Source organism: Gastrolobium bilobum, unplaced genomic scaffold (assembly GCF_033153095.1).
Source record: "Gastrolobium bilobum isolate Gb01-03AN ecotype WA unplaced genomic scaffold, APGP_CSIRO_Gbil_v1 utg4785, whole genome shotgun sequence".
NCBI lineage: Eukaryota > Viridiplantae > Streptophyta > Magnoliopsida > Fabales > Fabaceae > Gastrolobium > Gastrolobium bilobum.
Genome location: NW_026899441.1, coordinates 39,875 through 59,002, shown reverse-complemented (window position 1 = coordinate 59,002; position 19,128 = coordinate 39,875). Strand labels below are relative to the sequence as shown.

The 19,128-nt window shown below is 34.4% G+C and overlaps 2 protein-coding genes across 3 annotated transcripts; one reads left to right on the top strand and one right to left on the bottom strand.

Moving 5' to 3' along the window:
- Positions 1 to 2,489: 2,489 nt before the first annotated feature.
- Positions 2,490 to 15,984, top strand: LOC133290475 (CBL-interacting serine/threonine-protein kinase 24-like). 2 transcript variants are annotated; one of them, XM_061488559.1, is made up of 16 exons: positions 2,490 to 2,698; positions 2,803 to 3,023; positions 4,036 to 4,098; positions 4,186 to 4,257; positions 4,791 to 4,898; positions 5,005 to 5,079; positions 5,280 to 5,333; positions 5,639 to 5,764; positions 7,336 to 7,425; positions 7,993 to 8,115; positions 11,369 to 11,488; positions 11,750 to 11,866; positions 12,584 to 12,640; positions 12,735 to 12,809; positions 15,037 to 15,463; positions 15,564 to 15,984. In XM_061488559.1, exons 2-15 carry the CDS (start codon positions 2,859 to 2,861, stop codon positions 15,130 to 15,132), a joined length of 1,341 nt encoding a protein of 446 aa, XP_061344543.1. In that variant the 5' UTR covers positions 2,490 to 2,698; positions 2,803 to 2,858; the 3' UTR covers positions 15,133 to 15,463; positions 15,564 to 15,984. The 2 variants fall into 2 exon arrangements, with proteins under 2 accessions (XP_061344543.1, XP_061344544.1); XM_061488560.1 differs by having other exon boundaries at positions 2,490 to 3,023.
- A 2,108-nt stretch (positions 15,985 to 18,092) lies between these two features.
- On the bottom strand, positions 18,093 to 18,901 carry LOC133290480 (EPIDERMAL PATTERNING FACTOR-like protein 8). Its single transcript, XM_061488564.1, has 2 exons — positions 18,571 to 18,901; positions 18,093 to 18,441 (listed from the first exon to the last, which is right to left on the bottom strand). Exons 1-2 carry the CDS (start codon positions 18,659 to 18,661, stop codon positions 18,206 to 18,208), a joined length of 327 nt encoding a protein of 108 aa, XP_061344548.1. The 5' UTR covers positions 18,662 to 18,901; the 3' UTR covers positions 18,093 to 18,205.
- Positions 18,902 to 19,128: the final 227 nt, after the last annotated feature.

Below are 19,128 nucleotides of genomic sequence, written 5' to 3'. Positions count from 1 at the left end.
ATTCAATCCAATTTTTTCCGGTTTAGATTGGATCGGTTTTTGATTTTTTGAAAATCCTAAAATTTGTTTCATGATTATTGTGCAAATAACATCTTTTGTATATATTGACTTTGTAAAAAAAAAATCGAAATACAAAAACATTAGTAAACGACAATATAGTTTTTTTTTTGCAATGAGATATGAAGCTGTACACAGATGAAATTTTGTTGATGAAATGTGACTGGATTTTTTTCTTGGATTTAGTTGATGGGTTAATAGATCTTGGGTTTAGAAATTTTTGTGCTATGATTGGGGAAATGCCCAAGTAGGTAGAGAAAAATTAATATATTGAATTAATTTCATTAACCAATCCGAAAATCGATCCAATCCAATTAAAATTTGCGGTTTTTTTTTTTGTTTTTTATTTATTCGATTATCGATTTTTCGGTTTAGTCACCGCAGTTTGAATCAGTTGATGAGCACCTATAATGAAGAATAACAAAGGTACAAATTCGAACGAAACCTCATTCTTAAAAAGATTATTTAGAAAAACTAACTTGTACAGTTATTTTAATATGGATTTTATATGAAAATTACAATTTGCGAAATAAGTTTTTTCGGTACAATTTTTTTTTTAAAATAAAAAGACTGATTGATTTGCTAAAAAATAAGAAACAACACAGCATAACAAAAGTTATATTTTGCCTAATTGTTCAAATAATATAAGTATTAAACATAAAATATTAAAGGAATGAATCTATATGTTTTGATTACTCACTAAATCAGATTAGAAAATTGTGTGCACAATAAACAAAAAAAAATCTTATCTCTTCATATATATTTTTTTTGATATAATGGTGGTACTGGTTATGAAGCACCGACACTTCAAAAATCTTAACGTGTCGTGTCTGACACTTTCTGACACTCCGACACTCCGCGTTATAGAAATTCAAAAATGTTCAAAGGTTGCGTTGAGTTTTTAGTTTCAACTATTAGATTCGTTGGATTACGATTACCGTTTAATATAAATATTTGGGATATCTTATGTTTTTTTGCAAAATTGATGAATATTTTAAGTTTAGTTTCATTTTTTTGTTAAATTATTGAATATGAAATATAATATACAGTACATAAATTAAAAAAATTATTTAATATCAAAACGTGTCCTAACGTGTCGAAATTTAATATTTTTTAGAATTAACGTGTCAGAGTGTCGTGTCATATCGTGTCACGTGTCCCGTGTCGGTATCGGTACTACATAGCGTAGTGTTATAGAAATTTGAACTTATAACATACCTGAGACTATCGCCGTTAGCCCTGTCGTAATGGTCTCTCCATCCTTTCAAGTTTTCAACTCATTGTGCGTAAACACAAAAAATAATATAATAAATTTTGCATACAAAAGTTATGATTCGATCGTATCTGGATATGCATAAAATGCAATCTAAAGTAGTAGATAATTTACTATACATTTCAAAAGGTGATAATTGATTAAACTACTTCACAACCGGCAAATTTTCAATTTTAAAACTGCACGATAAACATTAAAAAAGAAAACGAAAAAGGTTCATTAATTTTCTTAATTGGTTGAAATTGCCAATCTTCAAAACTGAACCACAAAAGTTCCATCTCAACAAATAATCACAATTAAAGCTCATTTTTTTTTTTTTTTTTGATAACAAAAGCTCATATTTTTTGTAATTTCAATAATAAGCTGGAGCACTATGGTTTTCGGATGCTGCTGTCGGTGTTGAACGCAGAAAGGACTATGGCTTTCTTCTTATACTTTGTAATTATAATAAATGGGTTTGATTTTTTCGTGGGACAATTTGTCTCATGCAATACACAAAAAATGTGTAAGATCCATCAAGAAAGAGAGAAAAACAAGAAAAAAATAGATTTCATCCACTTTTATGTGTTGCATGAGATAAATTATCTCGGATCTGGATACTCTCATGTGAAAATTCACATGACCATATCATGCGGGGAATCATAAGTTCGTAACCATACAAAGTGGACCAATAGTAATAAAGGAGGAGAGAGAAAAAATATTAAAATAGATAATTAAAAAATCATAACTGTTGATCTACTTTTGTATGGTTGTGATATTCCCATATGACCGTTTTATGTTTTTTTTTTCCCTATGACAGGATCCATTTCCAATTATCTCTTGCAACATGATAAACACATTTCTCCTGATAAATTAAATGAACAGAAAAATATTTCTACAGTTGATGCAGATAAATTATTTACATTTACTCTCAAAATAATATTATTTTAAATTAAAATATTATAATTTTAAAGACTATAATAATCTTAAAATAAATTTAAAATACAAAAATATCGTAGATTTTGTCTTAAAATAACATCATATTAAATTTAATCCAGTTAACTTATTCACACTAACCGCATAAAAATCGAATAATAAGCTGGAGCACTATGGTTTTCGTGTTATATAATAAGACGTAGACAACAGACAATAGACTATAGACCATTTTGTTTCTCTGTCTTTTATTGTTTGAGCATTACTTCAAAATTTCGTCGCTCAGCCAGGGGAACTTTAATTGTTCATTGCTCTTTCTTTCTTTTCGAATTTTCGAGAATATCCTAATTCTCTTCTCACTTCAACTCTTTGCGATCTCTTTTTTTCTTTTCTTTCTTTGTTCCTTTTCATCACTCCCCACAAAACAGCGAGCGTAATTCGGTTTTGGAGGATCAGGTTCTAGAATTTTCCTCTTCTTCAGGAGCTGAACAGAATTCAATTAGGAATTGTTGCTTTTAAAGAATTTTGTTGGGATTTCACGAGTCAATTCATGTTTCTAGGTCATCTCTGAATCCGGAATTTGTGACGAGGAGCTGCAAATGAGTGTTGAGAAGCCATGAAGAAGGTAAGGAGAAAGATCGGAAAGTATGAGGTGGGTCGAACTATTGGGGAAGGTACGTTTGCCAAGGTTAAATTCGCAAAAAACACCGAGACAGGGGAGAGCGTGGCTATTAAAGTGATGGCTAAGGCCACCATTCTCAGGCACAAAATGGTTGAACAGGTCCAACCTTTTTCCTCCTTTTTTTTTTTTTTTTTTTCCTTTTGTAGCTCTAAAATAAACTTATGTTTCAATTTCAAGTGTATTGTTAATAATCTTTTTGTTTTATGTTTTAACTCATGCTTGGTTGTTGCGCAAACAAATTCATAGCTTACATTACTATCAGCTGGCTGAAATGACATGCATGAGGTCAAGCTTTTCTTTCATATTCTTCATAGGGAGCATGAACTAGGATCATGTTTGGTTGGATGGGATGGAATGTCCATTCCTATGTTTTGGGCCTGATAAAACATGGCCTGGTCCCAATGGATTTTGGGGATGAACAAGTGAACCAGAAGGGCTGAGCCACTTTTTACACCTACATCTTGGTGAAATGTAATAGGGATTCCATCTCCGTTGGGATGAAATACTTATTCCTTCAATTGCTGGAATGCTCATCCCATTGAAAATGCTTATTCCCATTCCAATCACCTAATCAAATATGCTTTAATAGTTTGTTAAACAATCTTTATAAAGCAAAACAATGATGCTAAATGATGTGATTATAGTTCAGATAGAAAAACTGCTGATCTTGAGCTGGAGCACATGAATATGCTATGGAGGTCCAAAATGTAATTTGAGACCGGATTCTGTTTCACTGGTCCTAGTGATCTATGCTATAAGCTATCTTAAGTACACTTTAGAATATAAATGCTTGAATGAAGTTATAAATCAACACATACATGGCTTACAGCAAAATTTGAGGTTTAGGTGGACATGCATTGCAATGCTAGTGAGTAAATGTTCTACAATAATTATGTATCTTTTCCCCCAGTCAAATCAGAAAAGCATTCTCATGATTACGTTGCCTTCTAGTGGATCTTATGTTGCATCTGCAGTCAAAGGCTTACTTCTATCTCTGTGTGTTTGACTGTGCATTTGTGGCCGAACAATGATGTAGTTTGTTTTACTGAATGCTTATTATAATCTTTCCATCTCCATGCTATTAACTTTTCTGTCTTGAATCATGTTACAGATTAAAAGAGAGATATCCATTATGAAGATTGTCCGGCATCCTAATATAGTTAGGTTGCACGAGGTATGTATAGATATCTTAATACATGAGGAGTTTCACCATATTTCATTCTCTCCATATTATATTTCTCACATTGTTTACAAATTTTAGGTTTTGGCCAGCCAGACCAAGATCTACATAATCCTCGAGTTTGTAATGGGAGGGGAATTATATGATAAAATTGTAAGAGCTTTTATGTTTATATGTTATGGAATATATTAGAGGTTAATTCTTCTACAGTTATTTTGATAATTGTCCTAGTTTGATTGATGTAGATTGTTTAGGCTATAATTTACGATTTTGATTTTAAAATTAGGATTTTTGATTTGGTGTTATTTATTATTATTTGTTATTTAGGGATTTTTATCTTATGTTGGATTATCTTATTCTAGCTCAGAATGGGATTATCCTATTAGAGTGTTTGGCTATTTTAGGTCTATAAATAGACTGTTGGTATAAACATTTGACACATTTCTTTGGAATGATAAAGTTTTTAATATTTCGTTCTTCAAATAGTACCTGAATACTAAAGTAGGGAGTACCCTGCCAAGAGGAGTACTCTTGATTACCCATCCTACATCAGTGACCTTTTAAATTAGTAAGCATTGATGAGACCCTAACTAACAAATGTTAATGATTTGATTACGTTTTTTTGTGCAGATATTAGATTTTGATTGTTGTTTATGTTTACAATTTCACCCTTTCTGGATCTGTAGGTTCAGCAGGGAAAGCTTTCTGAAAATGAATCTAGGCGCTACTTTCAACAACTTATAGATGCTGTTGCTCATTGTCACAGAAAGTGTGTGTACCATAGAGACTTGAAGGTGAAAGACAAAATATTATATATGGTGTTAATTATGTTCTTGCTGTATTTTTTGTTAACCATATTATGTTTCTATCTTGATCAGTTTGTTTTCTTTCCTTTTATAGCCTGAAAACCTTCTTCTTGATGCTTACGGAAATTTGAAGGTTTCTGACTTTGGATTGAGTGCATTGACTAAGCAGGTAAGAATGTATCTACTTATAAAAAGGAGATGACAGTACATAATTTCTTTTTCTTGCTTTTTAAATAAAAAGAATATTTGGGTTTTATCCCACTGGCATCTAATTGTTGCTATGTCTTTGGGTAATGATTTTTGGGGATAGCAGAGGATGCAGAACTAATGTCTTCCTTCTTGTTCTCTCTGTCTCTCTCTCTCTTATAGGGTGTTGGCCTTCTTTACACCACATGTGGGACCCCAAATTATGTTGCCCCTGAGGTAAAATTGATTATACAACTCTGATGCCATTCTTTTTTATTGTCTTGATCTTTTGTTCCTTTTCCTAAGGGTAGTTGGCTAGTTGGCTCGATTAATGGTTTGATATAGTTATCCTTATCAAATTTGGTTATGGACAAATGATTGATGATCAAATAGATCAATACTATTGAATATCCCGTGTTTTGCACGATTTCTTTTATAAATCAGCTCCAACTAAAACAGTATAAATTAAAAGAGAATGGTATTTAAAACTTAAAAGGATGATATACGTTATTAATTAAAATATCAAAAATGATCTCTTGCAGGTGCTCAACAATCGAGGTTATGATGGTGCAGCAGCTGATGTTTGGTCATGTGGAGTCATCCTATATGTCCTAATGGCTGGATATCTTCCTTTTGAGGAGACAGACCTTCCAACACTGTACAAAAGGGTATTGTGCTTTTCCTTATAATGTTGAAGTAGAGACTTGAAAGAGCTAGAAAGAAAAGGGAAAATGTAAATAGTGAATGTAATAGAAAAGAAGACCAGTGAACAAACCTAATATTGTATTTAATCCATCAATGCTTAGTACCACTAACCATTTTTTACTACTATGAGTTTTATTTACATTTGTTACAAGTGAGTTTTGCGAATTACTATGTCCATATCAGTAAATATATGAAAAGAAACGAAAAGATGGTATTAAATATTGAAAAACTTGTAACAAAAGTGACCAAATAACAAAATATTTTTTTAAGAATGGACTAGTAATTCGCAAAACTACACAAACTGTACTCTCTTCTCGTCTTTGAATATCTAGAGGATATATATGAATCAGAAGCATTTAGTGACACATACTTTAATGTTAGGTGGCAGGGTGGTGGGGATTTAGATGGGGGTAAGCTTTCTGGTTTTTCAATAGTATAAAATCAAGCAACTGATTTAGATTGTGGGACATAAATCAAATTTGTAATGTACCCTTTATATCTAGAAATGTTCTTATTCTGGTTTGCAAATTTCTAGTTGATTTTTGAAAAATTATTTTGTTATTTGGTCACTTTTGTTACAAGTTTTTTGTTGAGATATATAAAATCATTAATGTAGCCTCACCCAACAGCTTAAGCTTTTGGGTTGAATTGGTTCTTTATATGGTATGAGCCTCGTGTCCCGGGTTCGATCCTCACCGCCCCCCACTTTCTCTTGTGGAATTTTCTTAGCACAGATAGGTGGACCTGTGTATTATCCACCCTTCAAGTCCAGTGGGCTCTCGTGTGAGGGGGCGTGTTGAGATATATAAAATCATTAATGTAGCCTCACCCAACAACTTAAGCTTTTGGGTTGAATAGGTTCTTTACATTTTTCAATATACATTGCCTTCTTTTCCTTCCTTTTCATATATTTGCATAGTTTTGGATTACACAATATGATTCATCTTTTTTTATAGGGTTTTGATTTTAATTAGGGGTATTATTGATATTTCATTTATAATTTAATGGTCTGTTTATTAAAGGGTGTTTTTGACATTTTATATAATAAAGGCATTTTTGGCATTTAGGGAATTAAGTGATACACATTCTACACAGGGTGAATGTGAAGTTTTTCCTTAAAATATTAATAACAATGTCCTAAATTAATAACTTCATTAACTAATATATAAATATGAATTGCAATGTCAACACAAAGTTCCTTTGTGACAATAAAATTCTCAAAATTGAAGAAAATAAATTCAGTGACCTGAATCTTTCTTTGTTGTATCATCCTTACTCCAGTTGTTGTTTACATGTTGTATTATATAATACGAAAGGGTAAGAAGAAGCATTGTTCTTATGTTCATGCTTATTATTGAATAGAGCTTTATTTAGTGAAAACTCTATTGATCCTCGTCATTCCTAGATAGCACGAGGAAACTTTTCTGATGGGGCTGAATGTTTATTTTAGGAGCATTTAGCGCTGTGGATTAATAACCAGCTGATAGCTTTTGTTGTTGTTGCTGTTGATTTTTCTTTTTATTTAAATTTGTAGATCATTGCCGCAGAATTTGTTTGCCCATTCTGGTTTTCTGCTGGGGCAAAGACATTGATACATAAAATTCTGGATCCGAATCCTAAAACTGTGAGTACAATGACTCATTTGTTTTAGACTTAAATTTATTATAGACTCCAGTAAAAACATACATGCATTATGATGTTTATGAAGTGCATTTCTCGCTGATTACCTAGACAAATTTTTATTAGTATACTTAAGTCTGTGTGTTCCTTCTACTTAATGTAAGTCTATGTATTGTGCTGTGAACAGGTATAATCAAATGCCATTTCTTTGTCTTTAATTTAATTTTTCTCATTTTCCTGTTTAGGGAACATCAAAATTGCAAATAGTCAAAATTAAAATAAGCCTCAAATTTCTTCTCATTAAAGGATGTCAGTTATGATCCATTTCAGAGTCTTCTGGTGTTTATGTATCTATAAGGACACATGATTTTTGGTGATAGCCTGATAGTAAAATAATTGCATTTTCTTATACATAGATCTTTATATAAGATATGCCGCTGCCCATGTATATTATCTCCTTTCCAAATAAGTATAGTTGATTTGCACTTATTTGTAAAATTTTATGCCTGATTGTTGGTAAACACTTACAAATTCAATATATTATTCTTAATTAATTCTGATATACTTGCAGCGAGTGAAAATAGAAGAAATAAGGAAAGATCCATGGTTCCAGAGAAACTATGTTCCTGTCAAACACAGGGAAGATGAGCAAGTGAATTTGGCTGATGTTCAGGCTGTTTTTGATGATATTGAGGTCTGCTGTTGTTTTTTTAATTGTTGTTTAACTTATACAAACAATAACCATTTTTGCAATTGTATCTGTTGGTCCTTACATATCCATTGATGAATGTGTGTGCTGCAAATACAGTGTGTGTGTGTACAAATATGTGATATGTGAATTAACGTGTTAAGGATGTGTAAGTGTGTGCAGCAAAATTACATGATTATGTTTGCAACAGGATAGGCCCAATGAAGGAATGGGCCAGCCCCAATTAGTTAACATAGTTAGAATTAGTTAATGATAGTATTTAAATCTCTAACTGAATGGTCAGAGGCAGGCTTTAAGGGGCGGGAGAGGATAGCACAGGGATTTTGTTTTCGGGTAATAGTCAGTTTTTGAAGGGAGAGGCTAGGCTTTCAAATTCGTGAGTGAGGAGTGCTTTCTATACCATTCTCTCTTCTTGAACCTGGATACTCCATTGATCTAGAGTAGGAGAAGATACTTCTAATAAAATTCTGTCTTTTCTTCCTATTCTTTCCCAATCTCTTGTTGAGTTCTATTAATTGGTATCAAAATTCCCTAATCTAAGGAGTTATTCATGGTACATAAGCGAATGGAGGCGAGATTAGAGTTCTTGGAGAAAGTCTTAGAATCTTGGTGGTGGAGGAGGATTGGCAACAAACAAGGAGAGATAAGGGGCTTCAAGAAGCACAGATATAGAAACTCGAGGACTTGCTCGAAGGGTTGACTCGAACTAACCCAAAGGAGAACAACCTGACAAATTTAGCCAGAGGAAGCAATGCCATTGGAGCTGGGCACGAGGGACATGGAGAAGGATCTGGTTGATTAATGAAGAGATTGGGATCAATGATGGTTACAAGCCCTATCATGGAAGGTCGAGCTTTATCATGGTTTCAGTGGTGGGAACTTTATGCACAAAACCCTTCATGGGTAGAGTTCAAAGAGGCGGTGATTAGTAGGTTTTTGGCAATGCTAATGCAAAACCTTTATGAATTATTGCTGGGATTGAATCAGATGACTGCTATAGAGGAATATGGGGAATACTTCAAGCTATATGTCACTCCCTTGTGGGGTACAGATCCTGGGTATCTCATAGGCATATTCTTGAGTGGATTGAAGGAGGAGATCAGAACAGAATTGAAGTTTCATCTGATCAGGGCCTTGCCAAAGATGATGGACTATGCCCAAAGAATTGATTAGAAGAATAGGGCGCTCAATAGAAGGGGGAGGGTCCGTGAGTAGCAGAGAAGGAACCATATTCAAATGGTATCCTTCATCCAGAACCGCCACCTATGAATTGGGGACTGGAACCTCTATACATACCAACCCACACAGCGGGCATTCAGTAGGAGACTTTGCAATCAACAGACCTAGTGGGAATTTCAGAAGCAAAGGAGGAGGGTTCTGGAGACTTTTGGATGCAGAGTTGCAGGACAAAACAAGAAAGGGTTGTGTTTTAAATGTGATGAGAAGCATGGGCCCGGCCATGTTTGTAAGAACAAACAGTATCGAGTTCTGCTGTTAGATGACGGTCTGGAGGAAGAAGATGAAGGAGTATCATCGGATCAAGAGGAATTAGCCTATAAGTTTCTACAACAATCCTTGTATAGCATTATGTGATTAACTTCTAAGAAATAGCTTCAAATGTGGGGGGAGGTGGCAAGAAGAGTGATAATTTTGATTGATTGTGGGGCATCCCATAACATCATTTCCTCTGCCTTCGTAAAAGAGCTAGACTTGCCAATCACAGCTACTTCCATATATCAAGTGGAGGTAGGATATGAGCATAAAATATAATGTAGAGTTTACTCTCAGATGATATTGATGTTGCAAGGCTGGAAGTTACAGCAGAATCTCTTCATATTTGAATTAGGGGGAGATTAGATTGGTTGGCTAGTTTAGGATAGATAAGGGCCAATTTTAAAAAGTTGACCATGAAGATACTAGTGGGGAAATAGACACTGATAAAGGTGATCCATCTTTATCTAGTTCAGAAGCTTCCCTTAAATCAGTAATGGAAGCACAACAAAATGAAGGGCAAGGATTTTATTTGGAGTACAATGGGTTATCTGGAAATGTAACGGAATTAGAGGCAGCACCAGCTGGTGTCCAGGAAGTTTTGGAAGATTTTTGTGATGTCTTCAGTGAGCCACAAGGCTTACCACTTCCTAGATGGCATGATCATGCAATGGTGCTGAAGGAAGGGGCAGAAATTCCTAATTTGAGGCCTTACAGATATCCTCGTTGCCAAAAATCCGAGATAGAAAAAGTGTAGATGAAATTCTGGTAGCAGGGACCAATGTTGTTAAAATCGAGATTTTAAGTAAAATCGGAAGGAGACTAAAAAATCGTAAAACATAATAAAAAAATTGTAAAAACATACAAGCGTTTGGAATATTGGTAAAATCGTTTTGATGAAAAAAAATCATAAAAACGTAAAATCGTAGTGATAAATCGAAATTTTAACAACTATGGCAGGGACTGTTAGACCTAGAGTAAGTCTGTATTCAAGTTTCATGTTTTGGTGAAGAAGAAAGATGGAAGATGGAGGTTTGTGTGGATTATAGGGTTTTGAATAAGATCATAGTCCCAGATTAATTTCCAATTCCTATATTGATGAGCTACTGGATAAGCTAGGAAGAGCTACTGTTTTCTCTAAATTAGACTCTAAAGTTGCTATAAAGTTGCTTTTGATTATGGAAAGGACATCTATTCTGTTACGAAGTGGAACACCCCTCGTCCTCACTCACATATTTTTCAATATCATTACCGTTTTTCCAAATTAATGGGGGTCAGCAGTCAATTAGCCCATATAAGAGCAAGAATAGATTAAGGAAAATCACTCACGTTTTTATTCAGGTAAAATATGTAAAATTTTAAAAACCCTACTTCACTTCATAAAGAATTAGGACTGTTATCAAAAGTCAAAAATCTTTTTTTTGGTACCAATTATACAGTTATTTAAGAGATCGAAGGAAAAGCTACTACCACCAGGATATTTTTTTTTTCGAAATCCTTGTAAATAAAAAGTTTGGATGCAAAATTTCAAAATCATTTAAGCGTGGCAGTTGGCATGCAGGAGTGCATGTGAAGAGGTTAGTTATGTATTAATGATGACACCTTTTAGGTTTACGAGCTTTGTTACTTACCTGGTTTTGGTCCCTTGATTCTTGTTTTGGGCAATTAAAATGCTGTAATTATCAAACACAAGCATGCATCTCATTTACTGTTCTGAGATAGACTGGCAACTTTTGCTGTTTTACAGGACCATTTTGTTGCTGAACGATCAGAGATTACTGAGGGAGGTCCTTTGATAATGAATGCATTTGAGATGATTACATTATCACAAGGGTTGAATCTTTCACCGCTATTTGACAGGCATGAGGTATTGTATCCATTCCATCCTCTTGCCCTACAATTTCATGGTTCCTTTTTGTGTCTCTGGTTGCCATGTAACTACTTGTAATTCAACCTGTCTGGGTGGGCATTAATAGACGTCTGATTTAAGGGTAGGTTTGAGTCTTAAAGGTGTAACATGAACATAATAACTTATAATATTTAGCTTTCTTGCAAGTTGGGTTCAGATTCTGTGTTTTTCAAGGTTGTCTGTTCCATTGGCCCAAATGATATTTTGATGTTCTAACAGGATTATGTAAAGCGGCAAACTCGTTTTGTTTCCCGTAAACCAGCAAAAGTTATACTTTCATCTATTGAAGCTGTTGCAGAGTCAATAGGTCTTAAGGTCCATTCTCGCAATTACAAGGTATCACTCTGCATGTCTACTTAACATCATATTGATGTTTCAGGAACTTTTCACATAATTCAAAGCAGACTAATACTGTGATTTAATCCTATTGTCATCAGATGTCAATGCAATCTTTGTTGTTTGTTATTGCTGCTGTTGCATTTTAGCAATAGTTAAATTACTATGTTAGAGAAATATAGAACCATTACTGTAGCATAACTCAACAGCTTAAGCTTTTGGGTTGAACTGGTTCTTTACATGGTATCAAAGCCTCCTAGACCAAATGGTCACGAGTTCGATCTTCATCACTCCCCGTTCAATTAATAAATAATTAAGTATTGTGGAGTTTCTTAGCACAGGTAGATGAGCCTGTGCATTATCCACCCTTCAAGCTCAGTAGACTCTTCTGTGAGAGGGCGTGTTAGAGAAATATAAAATCATTGCTGTAGTCTCGTCCAACAACTTAAGTTTTTGGGTTAAATTGGTATTTTATACTCTGCATTATCTGTTATGCCACATTAGCCAACGTACACTTGAAATTAGAATTAGTATTCCAATAACATTTTGGTCTTCAAGGAGGCAGTCCCTGAGTAGGGATTGGTAATTCAAAAGTGAGGATTGTTGTATGGTCTAATCTTAGAATAGGTAGAGATTTTTATCCTTGATTCTGAAAGGAAATGTACAGTAATATCCGGCTTTCTTTATTTTATTTTTTTAAAAATATTTTTACCGTAGATGAGGCTTGAAGGAGTTTCTGCAAATAAGGTTGGACAATTTGCGGTGGTCTTGGAGGTAACTTGTTTTTTTTATATTTAGTTTTTTTAATACGAAAAGTTGATTTCAATATGAGCCATAATTAAAATCATCTTTGTATTCTGTCAAAAAGGTGTATGAAGTTGCCCCATTCCTTTTCATGGTAGATGTTCGAAAGGCGGCTGGGGATACTCTCGACTATCACAAGGTTAGCTTCATATCTACATTATATATTTGCATTGTGATGGCTAAAAATGCTTTCAAGCTATGCCTTGGGAAACACTAAAATGAAATAGCAGATACTAAAAGGGAGAAAAACCGTGTACAATTGCACATACATGCAGGGTGAAATGTTTTTGCTTTTTAATATTACTATTCTAAGAGAATAGTGCATGCCTGGAGCAGTGATACAGCTGCCTCTTGGTGACCGAGAGGTTACGGTTTCAAATCCACCTCTCTTTGTAAAAATGTAAAGATAGGACTGAGTACAAGGATTTTCCTCATCCCTACGCTCGTAATTCGGGATTTCATGGGGAGTGTTTTTTAACTTATCAAAGACTTCGTTGAAAGAGGAAAATAATTCATTTAAGATTTGTCATCTGCTCCGTACACCACAATTTTCACGGTTCCTTATGGTTACATTATTTTTGTTTTATTTTCCCTTGGAAATCAGCTTCATCCCATGTTTTATTTTTAATTCTTAAGTTAATCCAATAGCTGTTAGCCAGTGATTTACTTTGGCCAGTCATCAACCAGAAAAAAAAATGCCCTTTGGTAGAGCAACATGGTGGTATTTTAGGCATACTGCAGATGGAGAGAAATCTGGTCGTGGGTTAATCATAACTAGGGTAGATTGAGTGTCGTGAGTCCAATGTTGGGTTTTGTGGTTGGTGTGCAACAGGCTTGGAATTGAGTATGAGCAAGATTGATATATTCTAGTAATTCTTAATTTTCTGGCTTTGTAAAATTTTATTGCTATCTGATATTCTGTCTCATCCTTTCCTTTTCCTCATTATTTATGATTTACTTGATTTTGTTACTCTGAGATTAGAGGAACTATGGGGAATATTATGTGATCATGAATTTTACTTTGCATTGCGTTATGTAATGCTACATTTGATATTATTCTCCATTTGATAGTTACATGTCCATCAAAACTATGTTAGAACTTAGAACCCATTTGCAAGGTAGGGGACTTCGAGTCCTACATTGGTTGTATGGGCAATAATGTGAGGTTTATAAGGTCTTGGGCACTCCCACCCTTTGAACTAGCTTTTGGAGTGGTGCATTCCATGGTTCTTATCAAATGGTATCAGAGCACCCACTATGTTTCGCAGATTGAAACTTGCTACTAGAACCCGGGGTTGGACCCTTGAACTTGGAACCCTGGGCTTGGGCTGCGAAATGTGATGGAATATTAAGATCCATTTGCAAGGTATGAGACTTGGAGTCCCACATTGGTTGTATGGGCAACTAATGTGAGGTTTATAAGGCTTTGAACACTCCCACTTTTTGAGCTAGCTTTTGGGGTGATGCATCTAAAGGTTCTTATCAAACTATTCCGACAAAAACCACCACAGCCTATTTCCTCAAAGCCACTGATTTTTGTTTACAAACCAAGGCCTGTAGCTATATCTACCCTGGTACATTCATACCTTCACATGCCACGACAAATCTTGCAAGAAATGAAACATGTATGCTTAGAAGTTGGAAAATCGTTCAATATGGATTAAGGTGATGATAAGTTGGAAATCATTTCAAATCTTAATAGAAATCTAAGGAGAGAGAGAAAAAAAAAGTACTTAACAGCTGTAAGAATGGCAAGTCTGGCTTTGGAACTTCAATGTGGACTCTCCCGCAATTCCTAATGGGAGTGATGGTGGTGGATTTGGCTTATAACTCCTTTGCACTACTTCACATTCCCTGCATCCTCCTTAAAAGGGAAATCATTTTCTTATGTTGTAGGAAAAAAATTATCTTATGTAGTAGAAACAAAATTACAAGTAGGAGCCATAAGAAAGGAGAGAGAAAAAATAGAGGTGGGATTTACCTCTATTTTGTGTGTGCTGGAAATTTGTTTCTCTTATGTAAAATGAGAGAAATAGAACCCTCCTTAAAATTATAAAAAGAAAAAAACAGCTTAACATTCCAATGCATGTGTCCTCTAAACCCAATCGCTGCTTTGACTCCCAAACATGATTTTGTCATGGGTATGGAACGACTCAGCCGGTATAGCTATATTTATTTGGTTGCATGCACAATTATGTACAAATAAGACTGTCCTATCCAAAGTTTAATCCTATTCCCAGGTGTGTACTTTCCAATCATCTGCTTCCCTAATGTTTGCACTTATAAACATTTGTAAATGCAGCGTCACATGCATATGTATTTATATGCGTATGAACTGATATTAACATAATTTTGTACTTCTGCAGTTTTACAAGAATCTTTGTTCCAAACTAGAAAACATTATTTGGAGACCGGCAGAGACTATACCAAATTCTAGTCTGCTTCGACAAATGACTTTCTAATCGTGTTCTTGCGGGTGTGATGCAAATAGAAATAGTAGAGCACTGAATGCTGCAGCTGCTCCCCGAGTCTACCAAGAACTGGCATGGTTTCCAGCCATCATAATTCTACGTCCACTGCTTGAGACGTGTTTGGAATGGCTGTCGCTGCCAAACTAGAACATGGCTTTATATCTTAGGGGAACGAAGGAAAAACTATTGCACTGCATCCTGTAACAAACCTACCCCGTAATGGTTTACAACATCAATCCATTATTTGGTTCGGACGGAAATGGTATAAAGTATAAATAAAAACAATGAAATTTGTTTTTCCCTCCTGAGGTCTGTTTGCAAGGTGAATAAGAAGATTATGAAGTTGAATTGTTGAACAATTTTAAATTACCGAATAAATAATGTAGGGAAAAGTTCACCAATGTCCCTGTGGTTTGTTTCAGAATCATTAAGAAGGTCTCTTTCTGGGGGGGCCCGAGCCATCAGTGAGATACCACTCTGGAAGAGCTAGAATTCTAACCTTGTGCCAGGACCTACGGGCCAAGGGACAGTCTCAGGTAGACAGTTTCTATGGGGCGTAGGCCTCCCAAAAAGTAACGGAGGCGTGCAAAGGTTTCCTCGGGCCGGACGGAGATTGGCCCTCGAGTCATTTATGCCCCTGTGATTTTTTTTATCACATATGTCCCTGTGCTTTGTAAAAAATAAGAAACCACAGGGGTATATGTGATAAAAAACATATCATTTCACAAATCACAGGGGCATATGTGATAAGAAAAAAACTACAGGGCATAAGTGATTCTGAAGTAAATCACGGGAGCATTTGTGAATTTTTTTCAATAATATACGGTGATAGATGGAAAAAAGATTCTCAAATTCAGTTCTAAGACAAGTTCAATCTAAAAGAGTACTATCTATGGTAGCTACTCGCCTACTCCCCGAAGTTTTCAGAACATACCTTAAGTCGGGCCATTTTTGCTGAAAAAAATTTGTTGGGTCATTAGCCAGTGTAGGCAGAAATTTGAACTGCCCTTACTTTGTGGCTGGGAATAACTCGGGGAAAATCAGCAAAAATTATTGGAGCATTTACACAGACAAATAATAAAATGGATAGTTGAACCATTGGAGTCCGAATATGCACAGTAATTTCCTTGGTACATATTCGCGGCGTCGCTTTCGTTGTATGTTATACGGTCTACATGAATTAATTGCGTAGACATAGCAGTTGGGATTTTGACAATTGAGCACATCCACGCACGTGATTGTTGATTCAAACTGGGTTTAATCCGGAAATATAATCAAATAATTTTCACAAATATAGTATAGCTACCTGTAAAAAGCATTACGTGGCCTTTTATAAAAGAAAATCATAAAAATGTAATGAATAAAAGTATATAAATAATAAACAAAATAATAATATGTTTAGAAATATTTAATCATTATAGAATGTTTGTTTATCTTAGAATCATATATCTTGATTTGGTTATATATTATTTTTAAATTCAATTGATTTTATAGAAAAAAATGAGAGGAAATACTATTATGATATTTATGGTTTAACAGTTTGATCTTAAAGTCAATAAATCTTGTGAGAGGTAAACTTGAAGAAATAAATTCATTATAAAATAATATGACATATTGTTTTGTAAGTAAATCACTAAATTATTGTGTTTTTAATTACTAATATAATAAAAAAAACCCAACAAAAAATAATTTTTAATTTCATTTATGGTTACATTGAATATGTATTTTTTTTCCTTTTAGACGAATTTTAATGATGAAAATTAGATATAATTTTTTTTATACTATTATAGCAATGTTAATTATGATTTTCAAAATTCAAAGTAATTAATAGCCTTATATTAAAAGAATTTTCCTACCCAATGGGTGCAGCTCAGTTGGTAACTTGGCGCTGAGTTAGTGGGGTTGGATATGTGTTCGATTCCCGCTGAATGCATTCTTGGGGAGGGAGCTGAACCTTTAGCCATCACTGTTCCCCCGCACTCCGGATTAGTCTCATAGCCGGCTCAAAGAGTCGAAGCTCGTGGGGATACCGGAGGGAGTCAACTCGTCTCAAAGAGATAATTAGAGTTGGGTAACTCAAAAAAAAAAAAAAAAATTTCCTTGATTTAAAAGAATTGTGTTCAGCATGTTACCAAAAATAAGATGAGATGTTTTGTCAAGATTGACTCAGCTTTGGATTGCATACACAAAAAAAAAGTCTTCAGTTCTAATCTTAGTAATAAATTATCAAATCTTATTTCTTATCGCATGCCTTGACTTTAAAAATTGAGAATAGGGAATAGGGATGTAAACGGGATAAGCTAGCCTATATGGCCTACGAACTAGTCTATATTATATCAAGATTGGACTATTATAAATAGTCAAATAGAACCAGTCTAGACTTTTAAAAAAATCTATTTAGAAAGCAGGCAAGGTTTTTTTGTACATGTCAGACTTATAAACCTATAGGCCGGCCTATATCATATTATTTATTTTAAATAATATAAATAAAATTATTATTTTAATGATTTTGAATAGTAAGATTATTATTTTAATAATTTTAAATAATAAAATAATATTATTTTAGTTATTTTTTTAATTATGAAATATTTAACCGGCTTAATAAGCTAGCAGACATTGACAAGACTTTTATTTTTTAAATATAAGTCAATTCAGATTTGTAATTTGGGTCTAGAGACTAACATGTCAAGACATAAGATTTTTTACACAAAGTTTAACCGTTGGGAGCGCTAACAGTGAAGCAAAGACCACAGGGTTAGAAAAGTAGTTGGTTCTTCGTGTTGCCTTCTTCAATGAATACACTTGGGGTTATGGTAACTAGCTATGAAAATCGTACACTTTTGCACCGTGACCCAATAAGTTTCTACTACCAATTTTTACCACACCAACCAAGTTTGATTTAAGAATTAAGAAATAAACTTCTACACAAGTTTGTTGGGGATTAATTTCCATTTGGAATAGAAACAGTTGTTGATTTTGATTCATACCACACACCAGGTACACAAAAAATTGCTCAAGCTTAAAAACTATAGTTATCTCACTATATCTGAGGCACAATCAACTTTCAGGGTTGAAAGAACTTGTTACCGCATTTGCATTTCCATGAGAGAAGATAATAGCCCTCGTCTCTTTGAGCTGTTGCCTTGTGAATATGACCAACTCTGTTATGAGGGGAGATAACTAAAGCAGCCATGCAAGGCCTGCAGCTCAAGCATTTGTTAACACACCGAGGAGGCCTTGATCCCAATACTAATTTCTTTTGCATCAGATCCTTGCTTTCTTTCATTGAAGGTAACCATGCTGTTAAATACAAGTAAAACAAGAACATGAGTTGGACCATAAAACACACCAAGGTAAACCCAAGAATCAAGAGAAGAGAACCCATCTTGTTGACATAGAAATATTATGACATTGATGGTTTGTTTTTACCTGAATTAGAAGGAAAGAACGTGAGAGATATTATGAGAATCAGAGTCACTGAAGTTTTTAGTCCATTGGGGTATATTTTTGGTGAATCCATAAATCAAAAACAAGAAAAGAATGATCAGCAAAGAAGTGTGAACATGGGGTTTTGGGAGAAAGAGATAGGAAGAAAAAATGGCTTTGTGCAATCGTAGGGATGATGAGGGGTTTGATTTTGATCATTGAGACAATGCATCTTATCAATTTTTAAGGGTTCCAAATAGAAGAGTTTGGTCTGTGAAGTTTTTTTTTTAAAGAACAATAGCTGCTCTGACTTGAGGTTTTCAGTGTGAATGACTGAAGTCACAGTTTCTTTTCATCTTTTGCTGGCTGAATTGACTACCCTATGCTAACTTTTGAAATTATTGAAGTACTAGACCATCTTTCTTTTGTCACCATACAAGGAGTGGCTATAAGTTTTTGGTCAATTGTCTTTGGATCTGCTCCTCAATAATACTACTATTAAATATTGTTAAGTTCACAGTATTTGCCTCTACATTAGAAACAAATGCATGTCAAGCAACA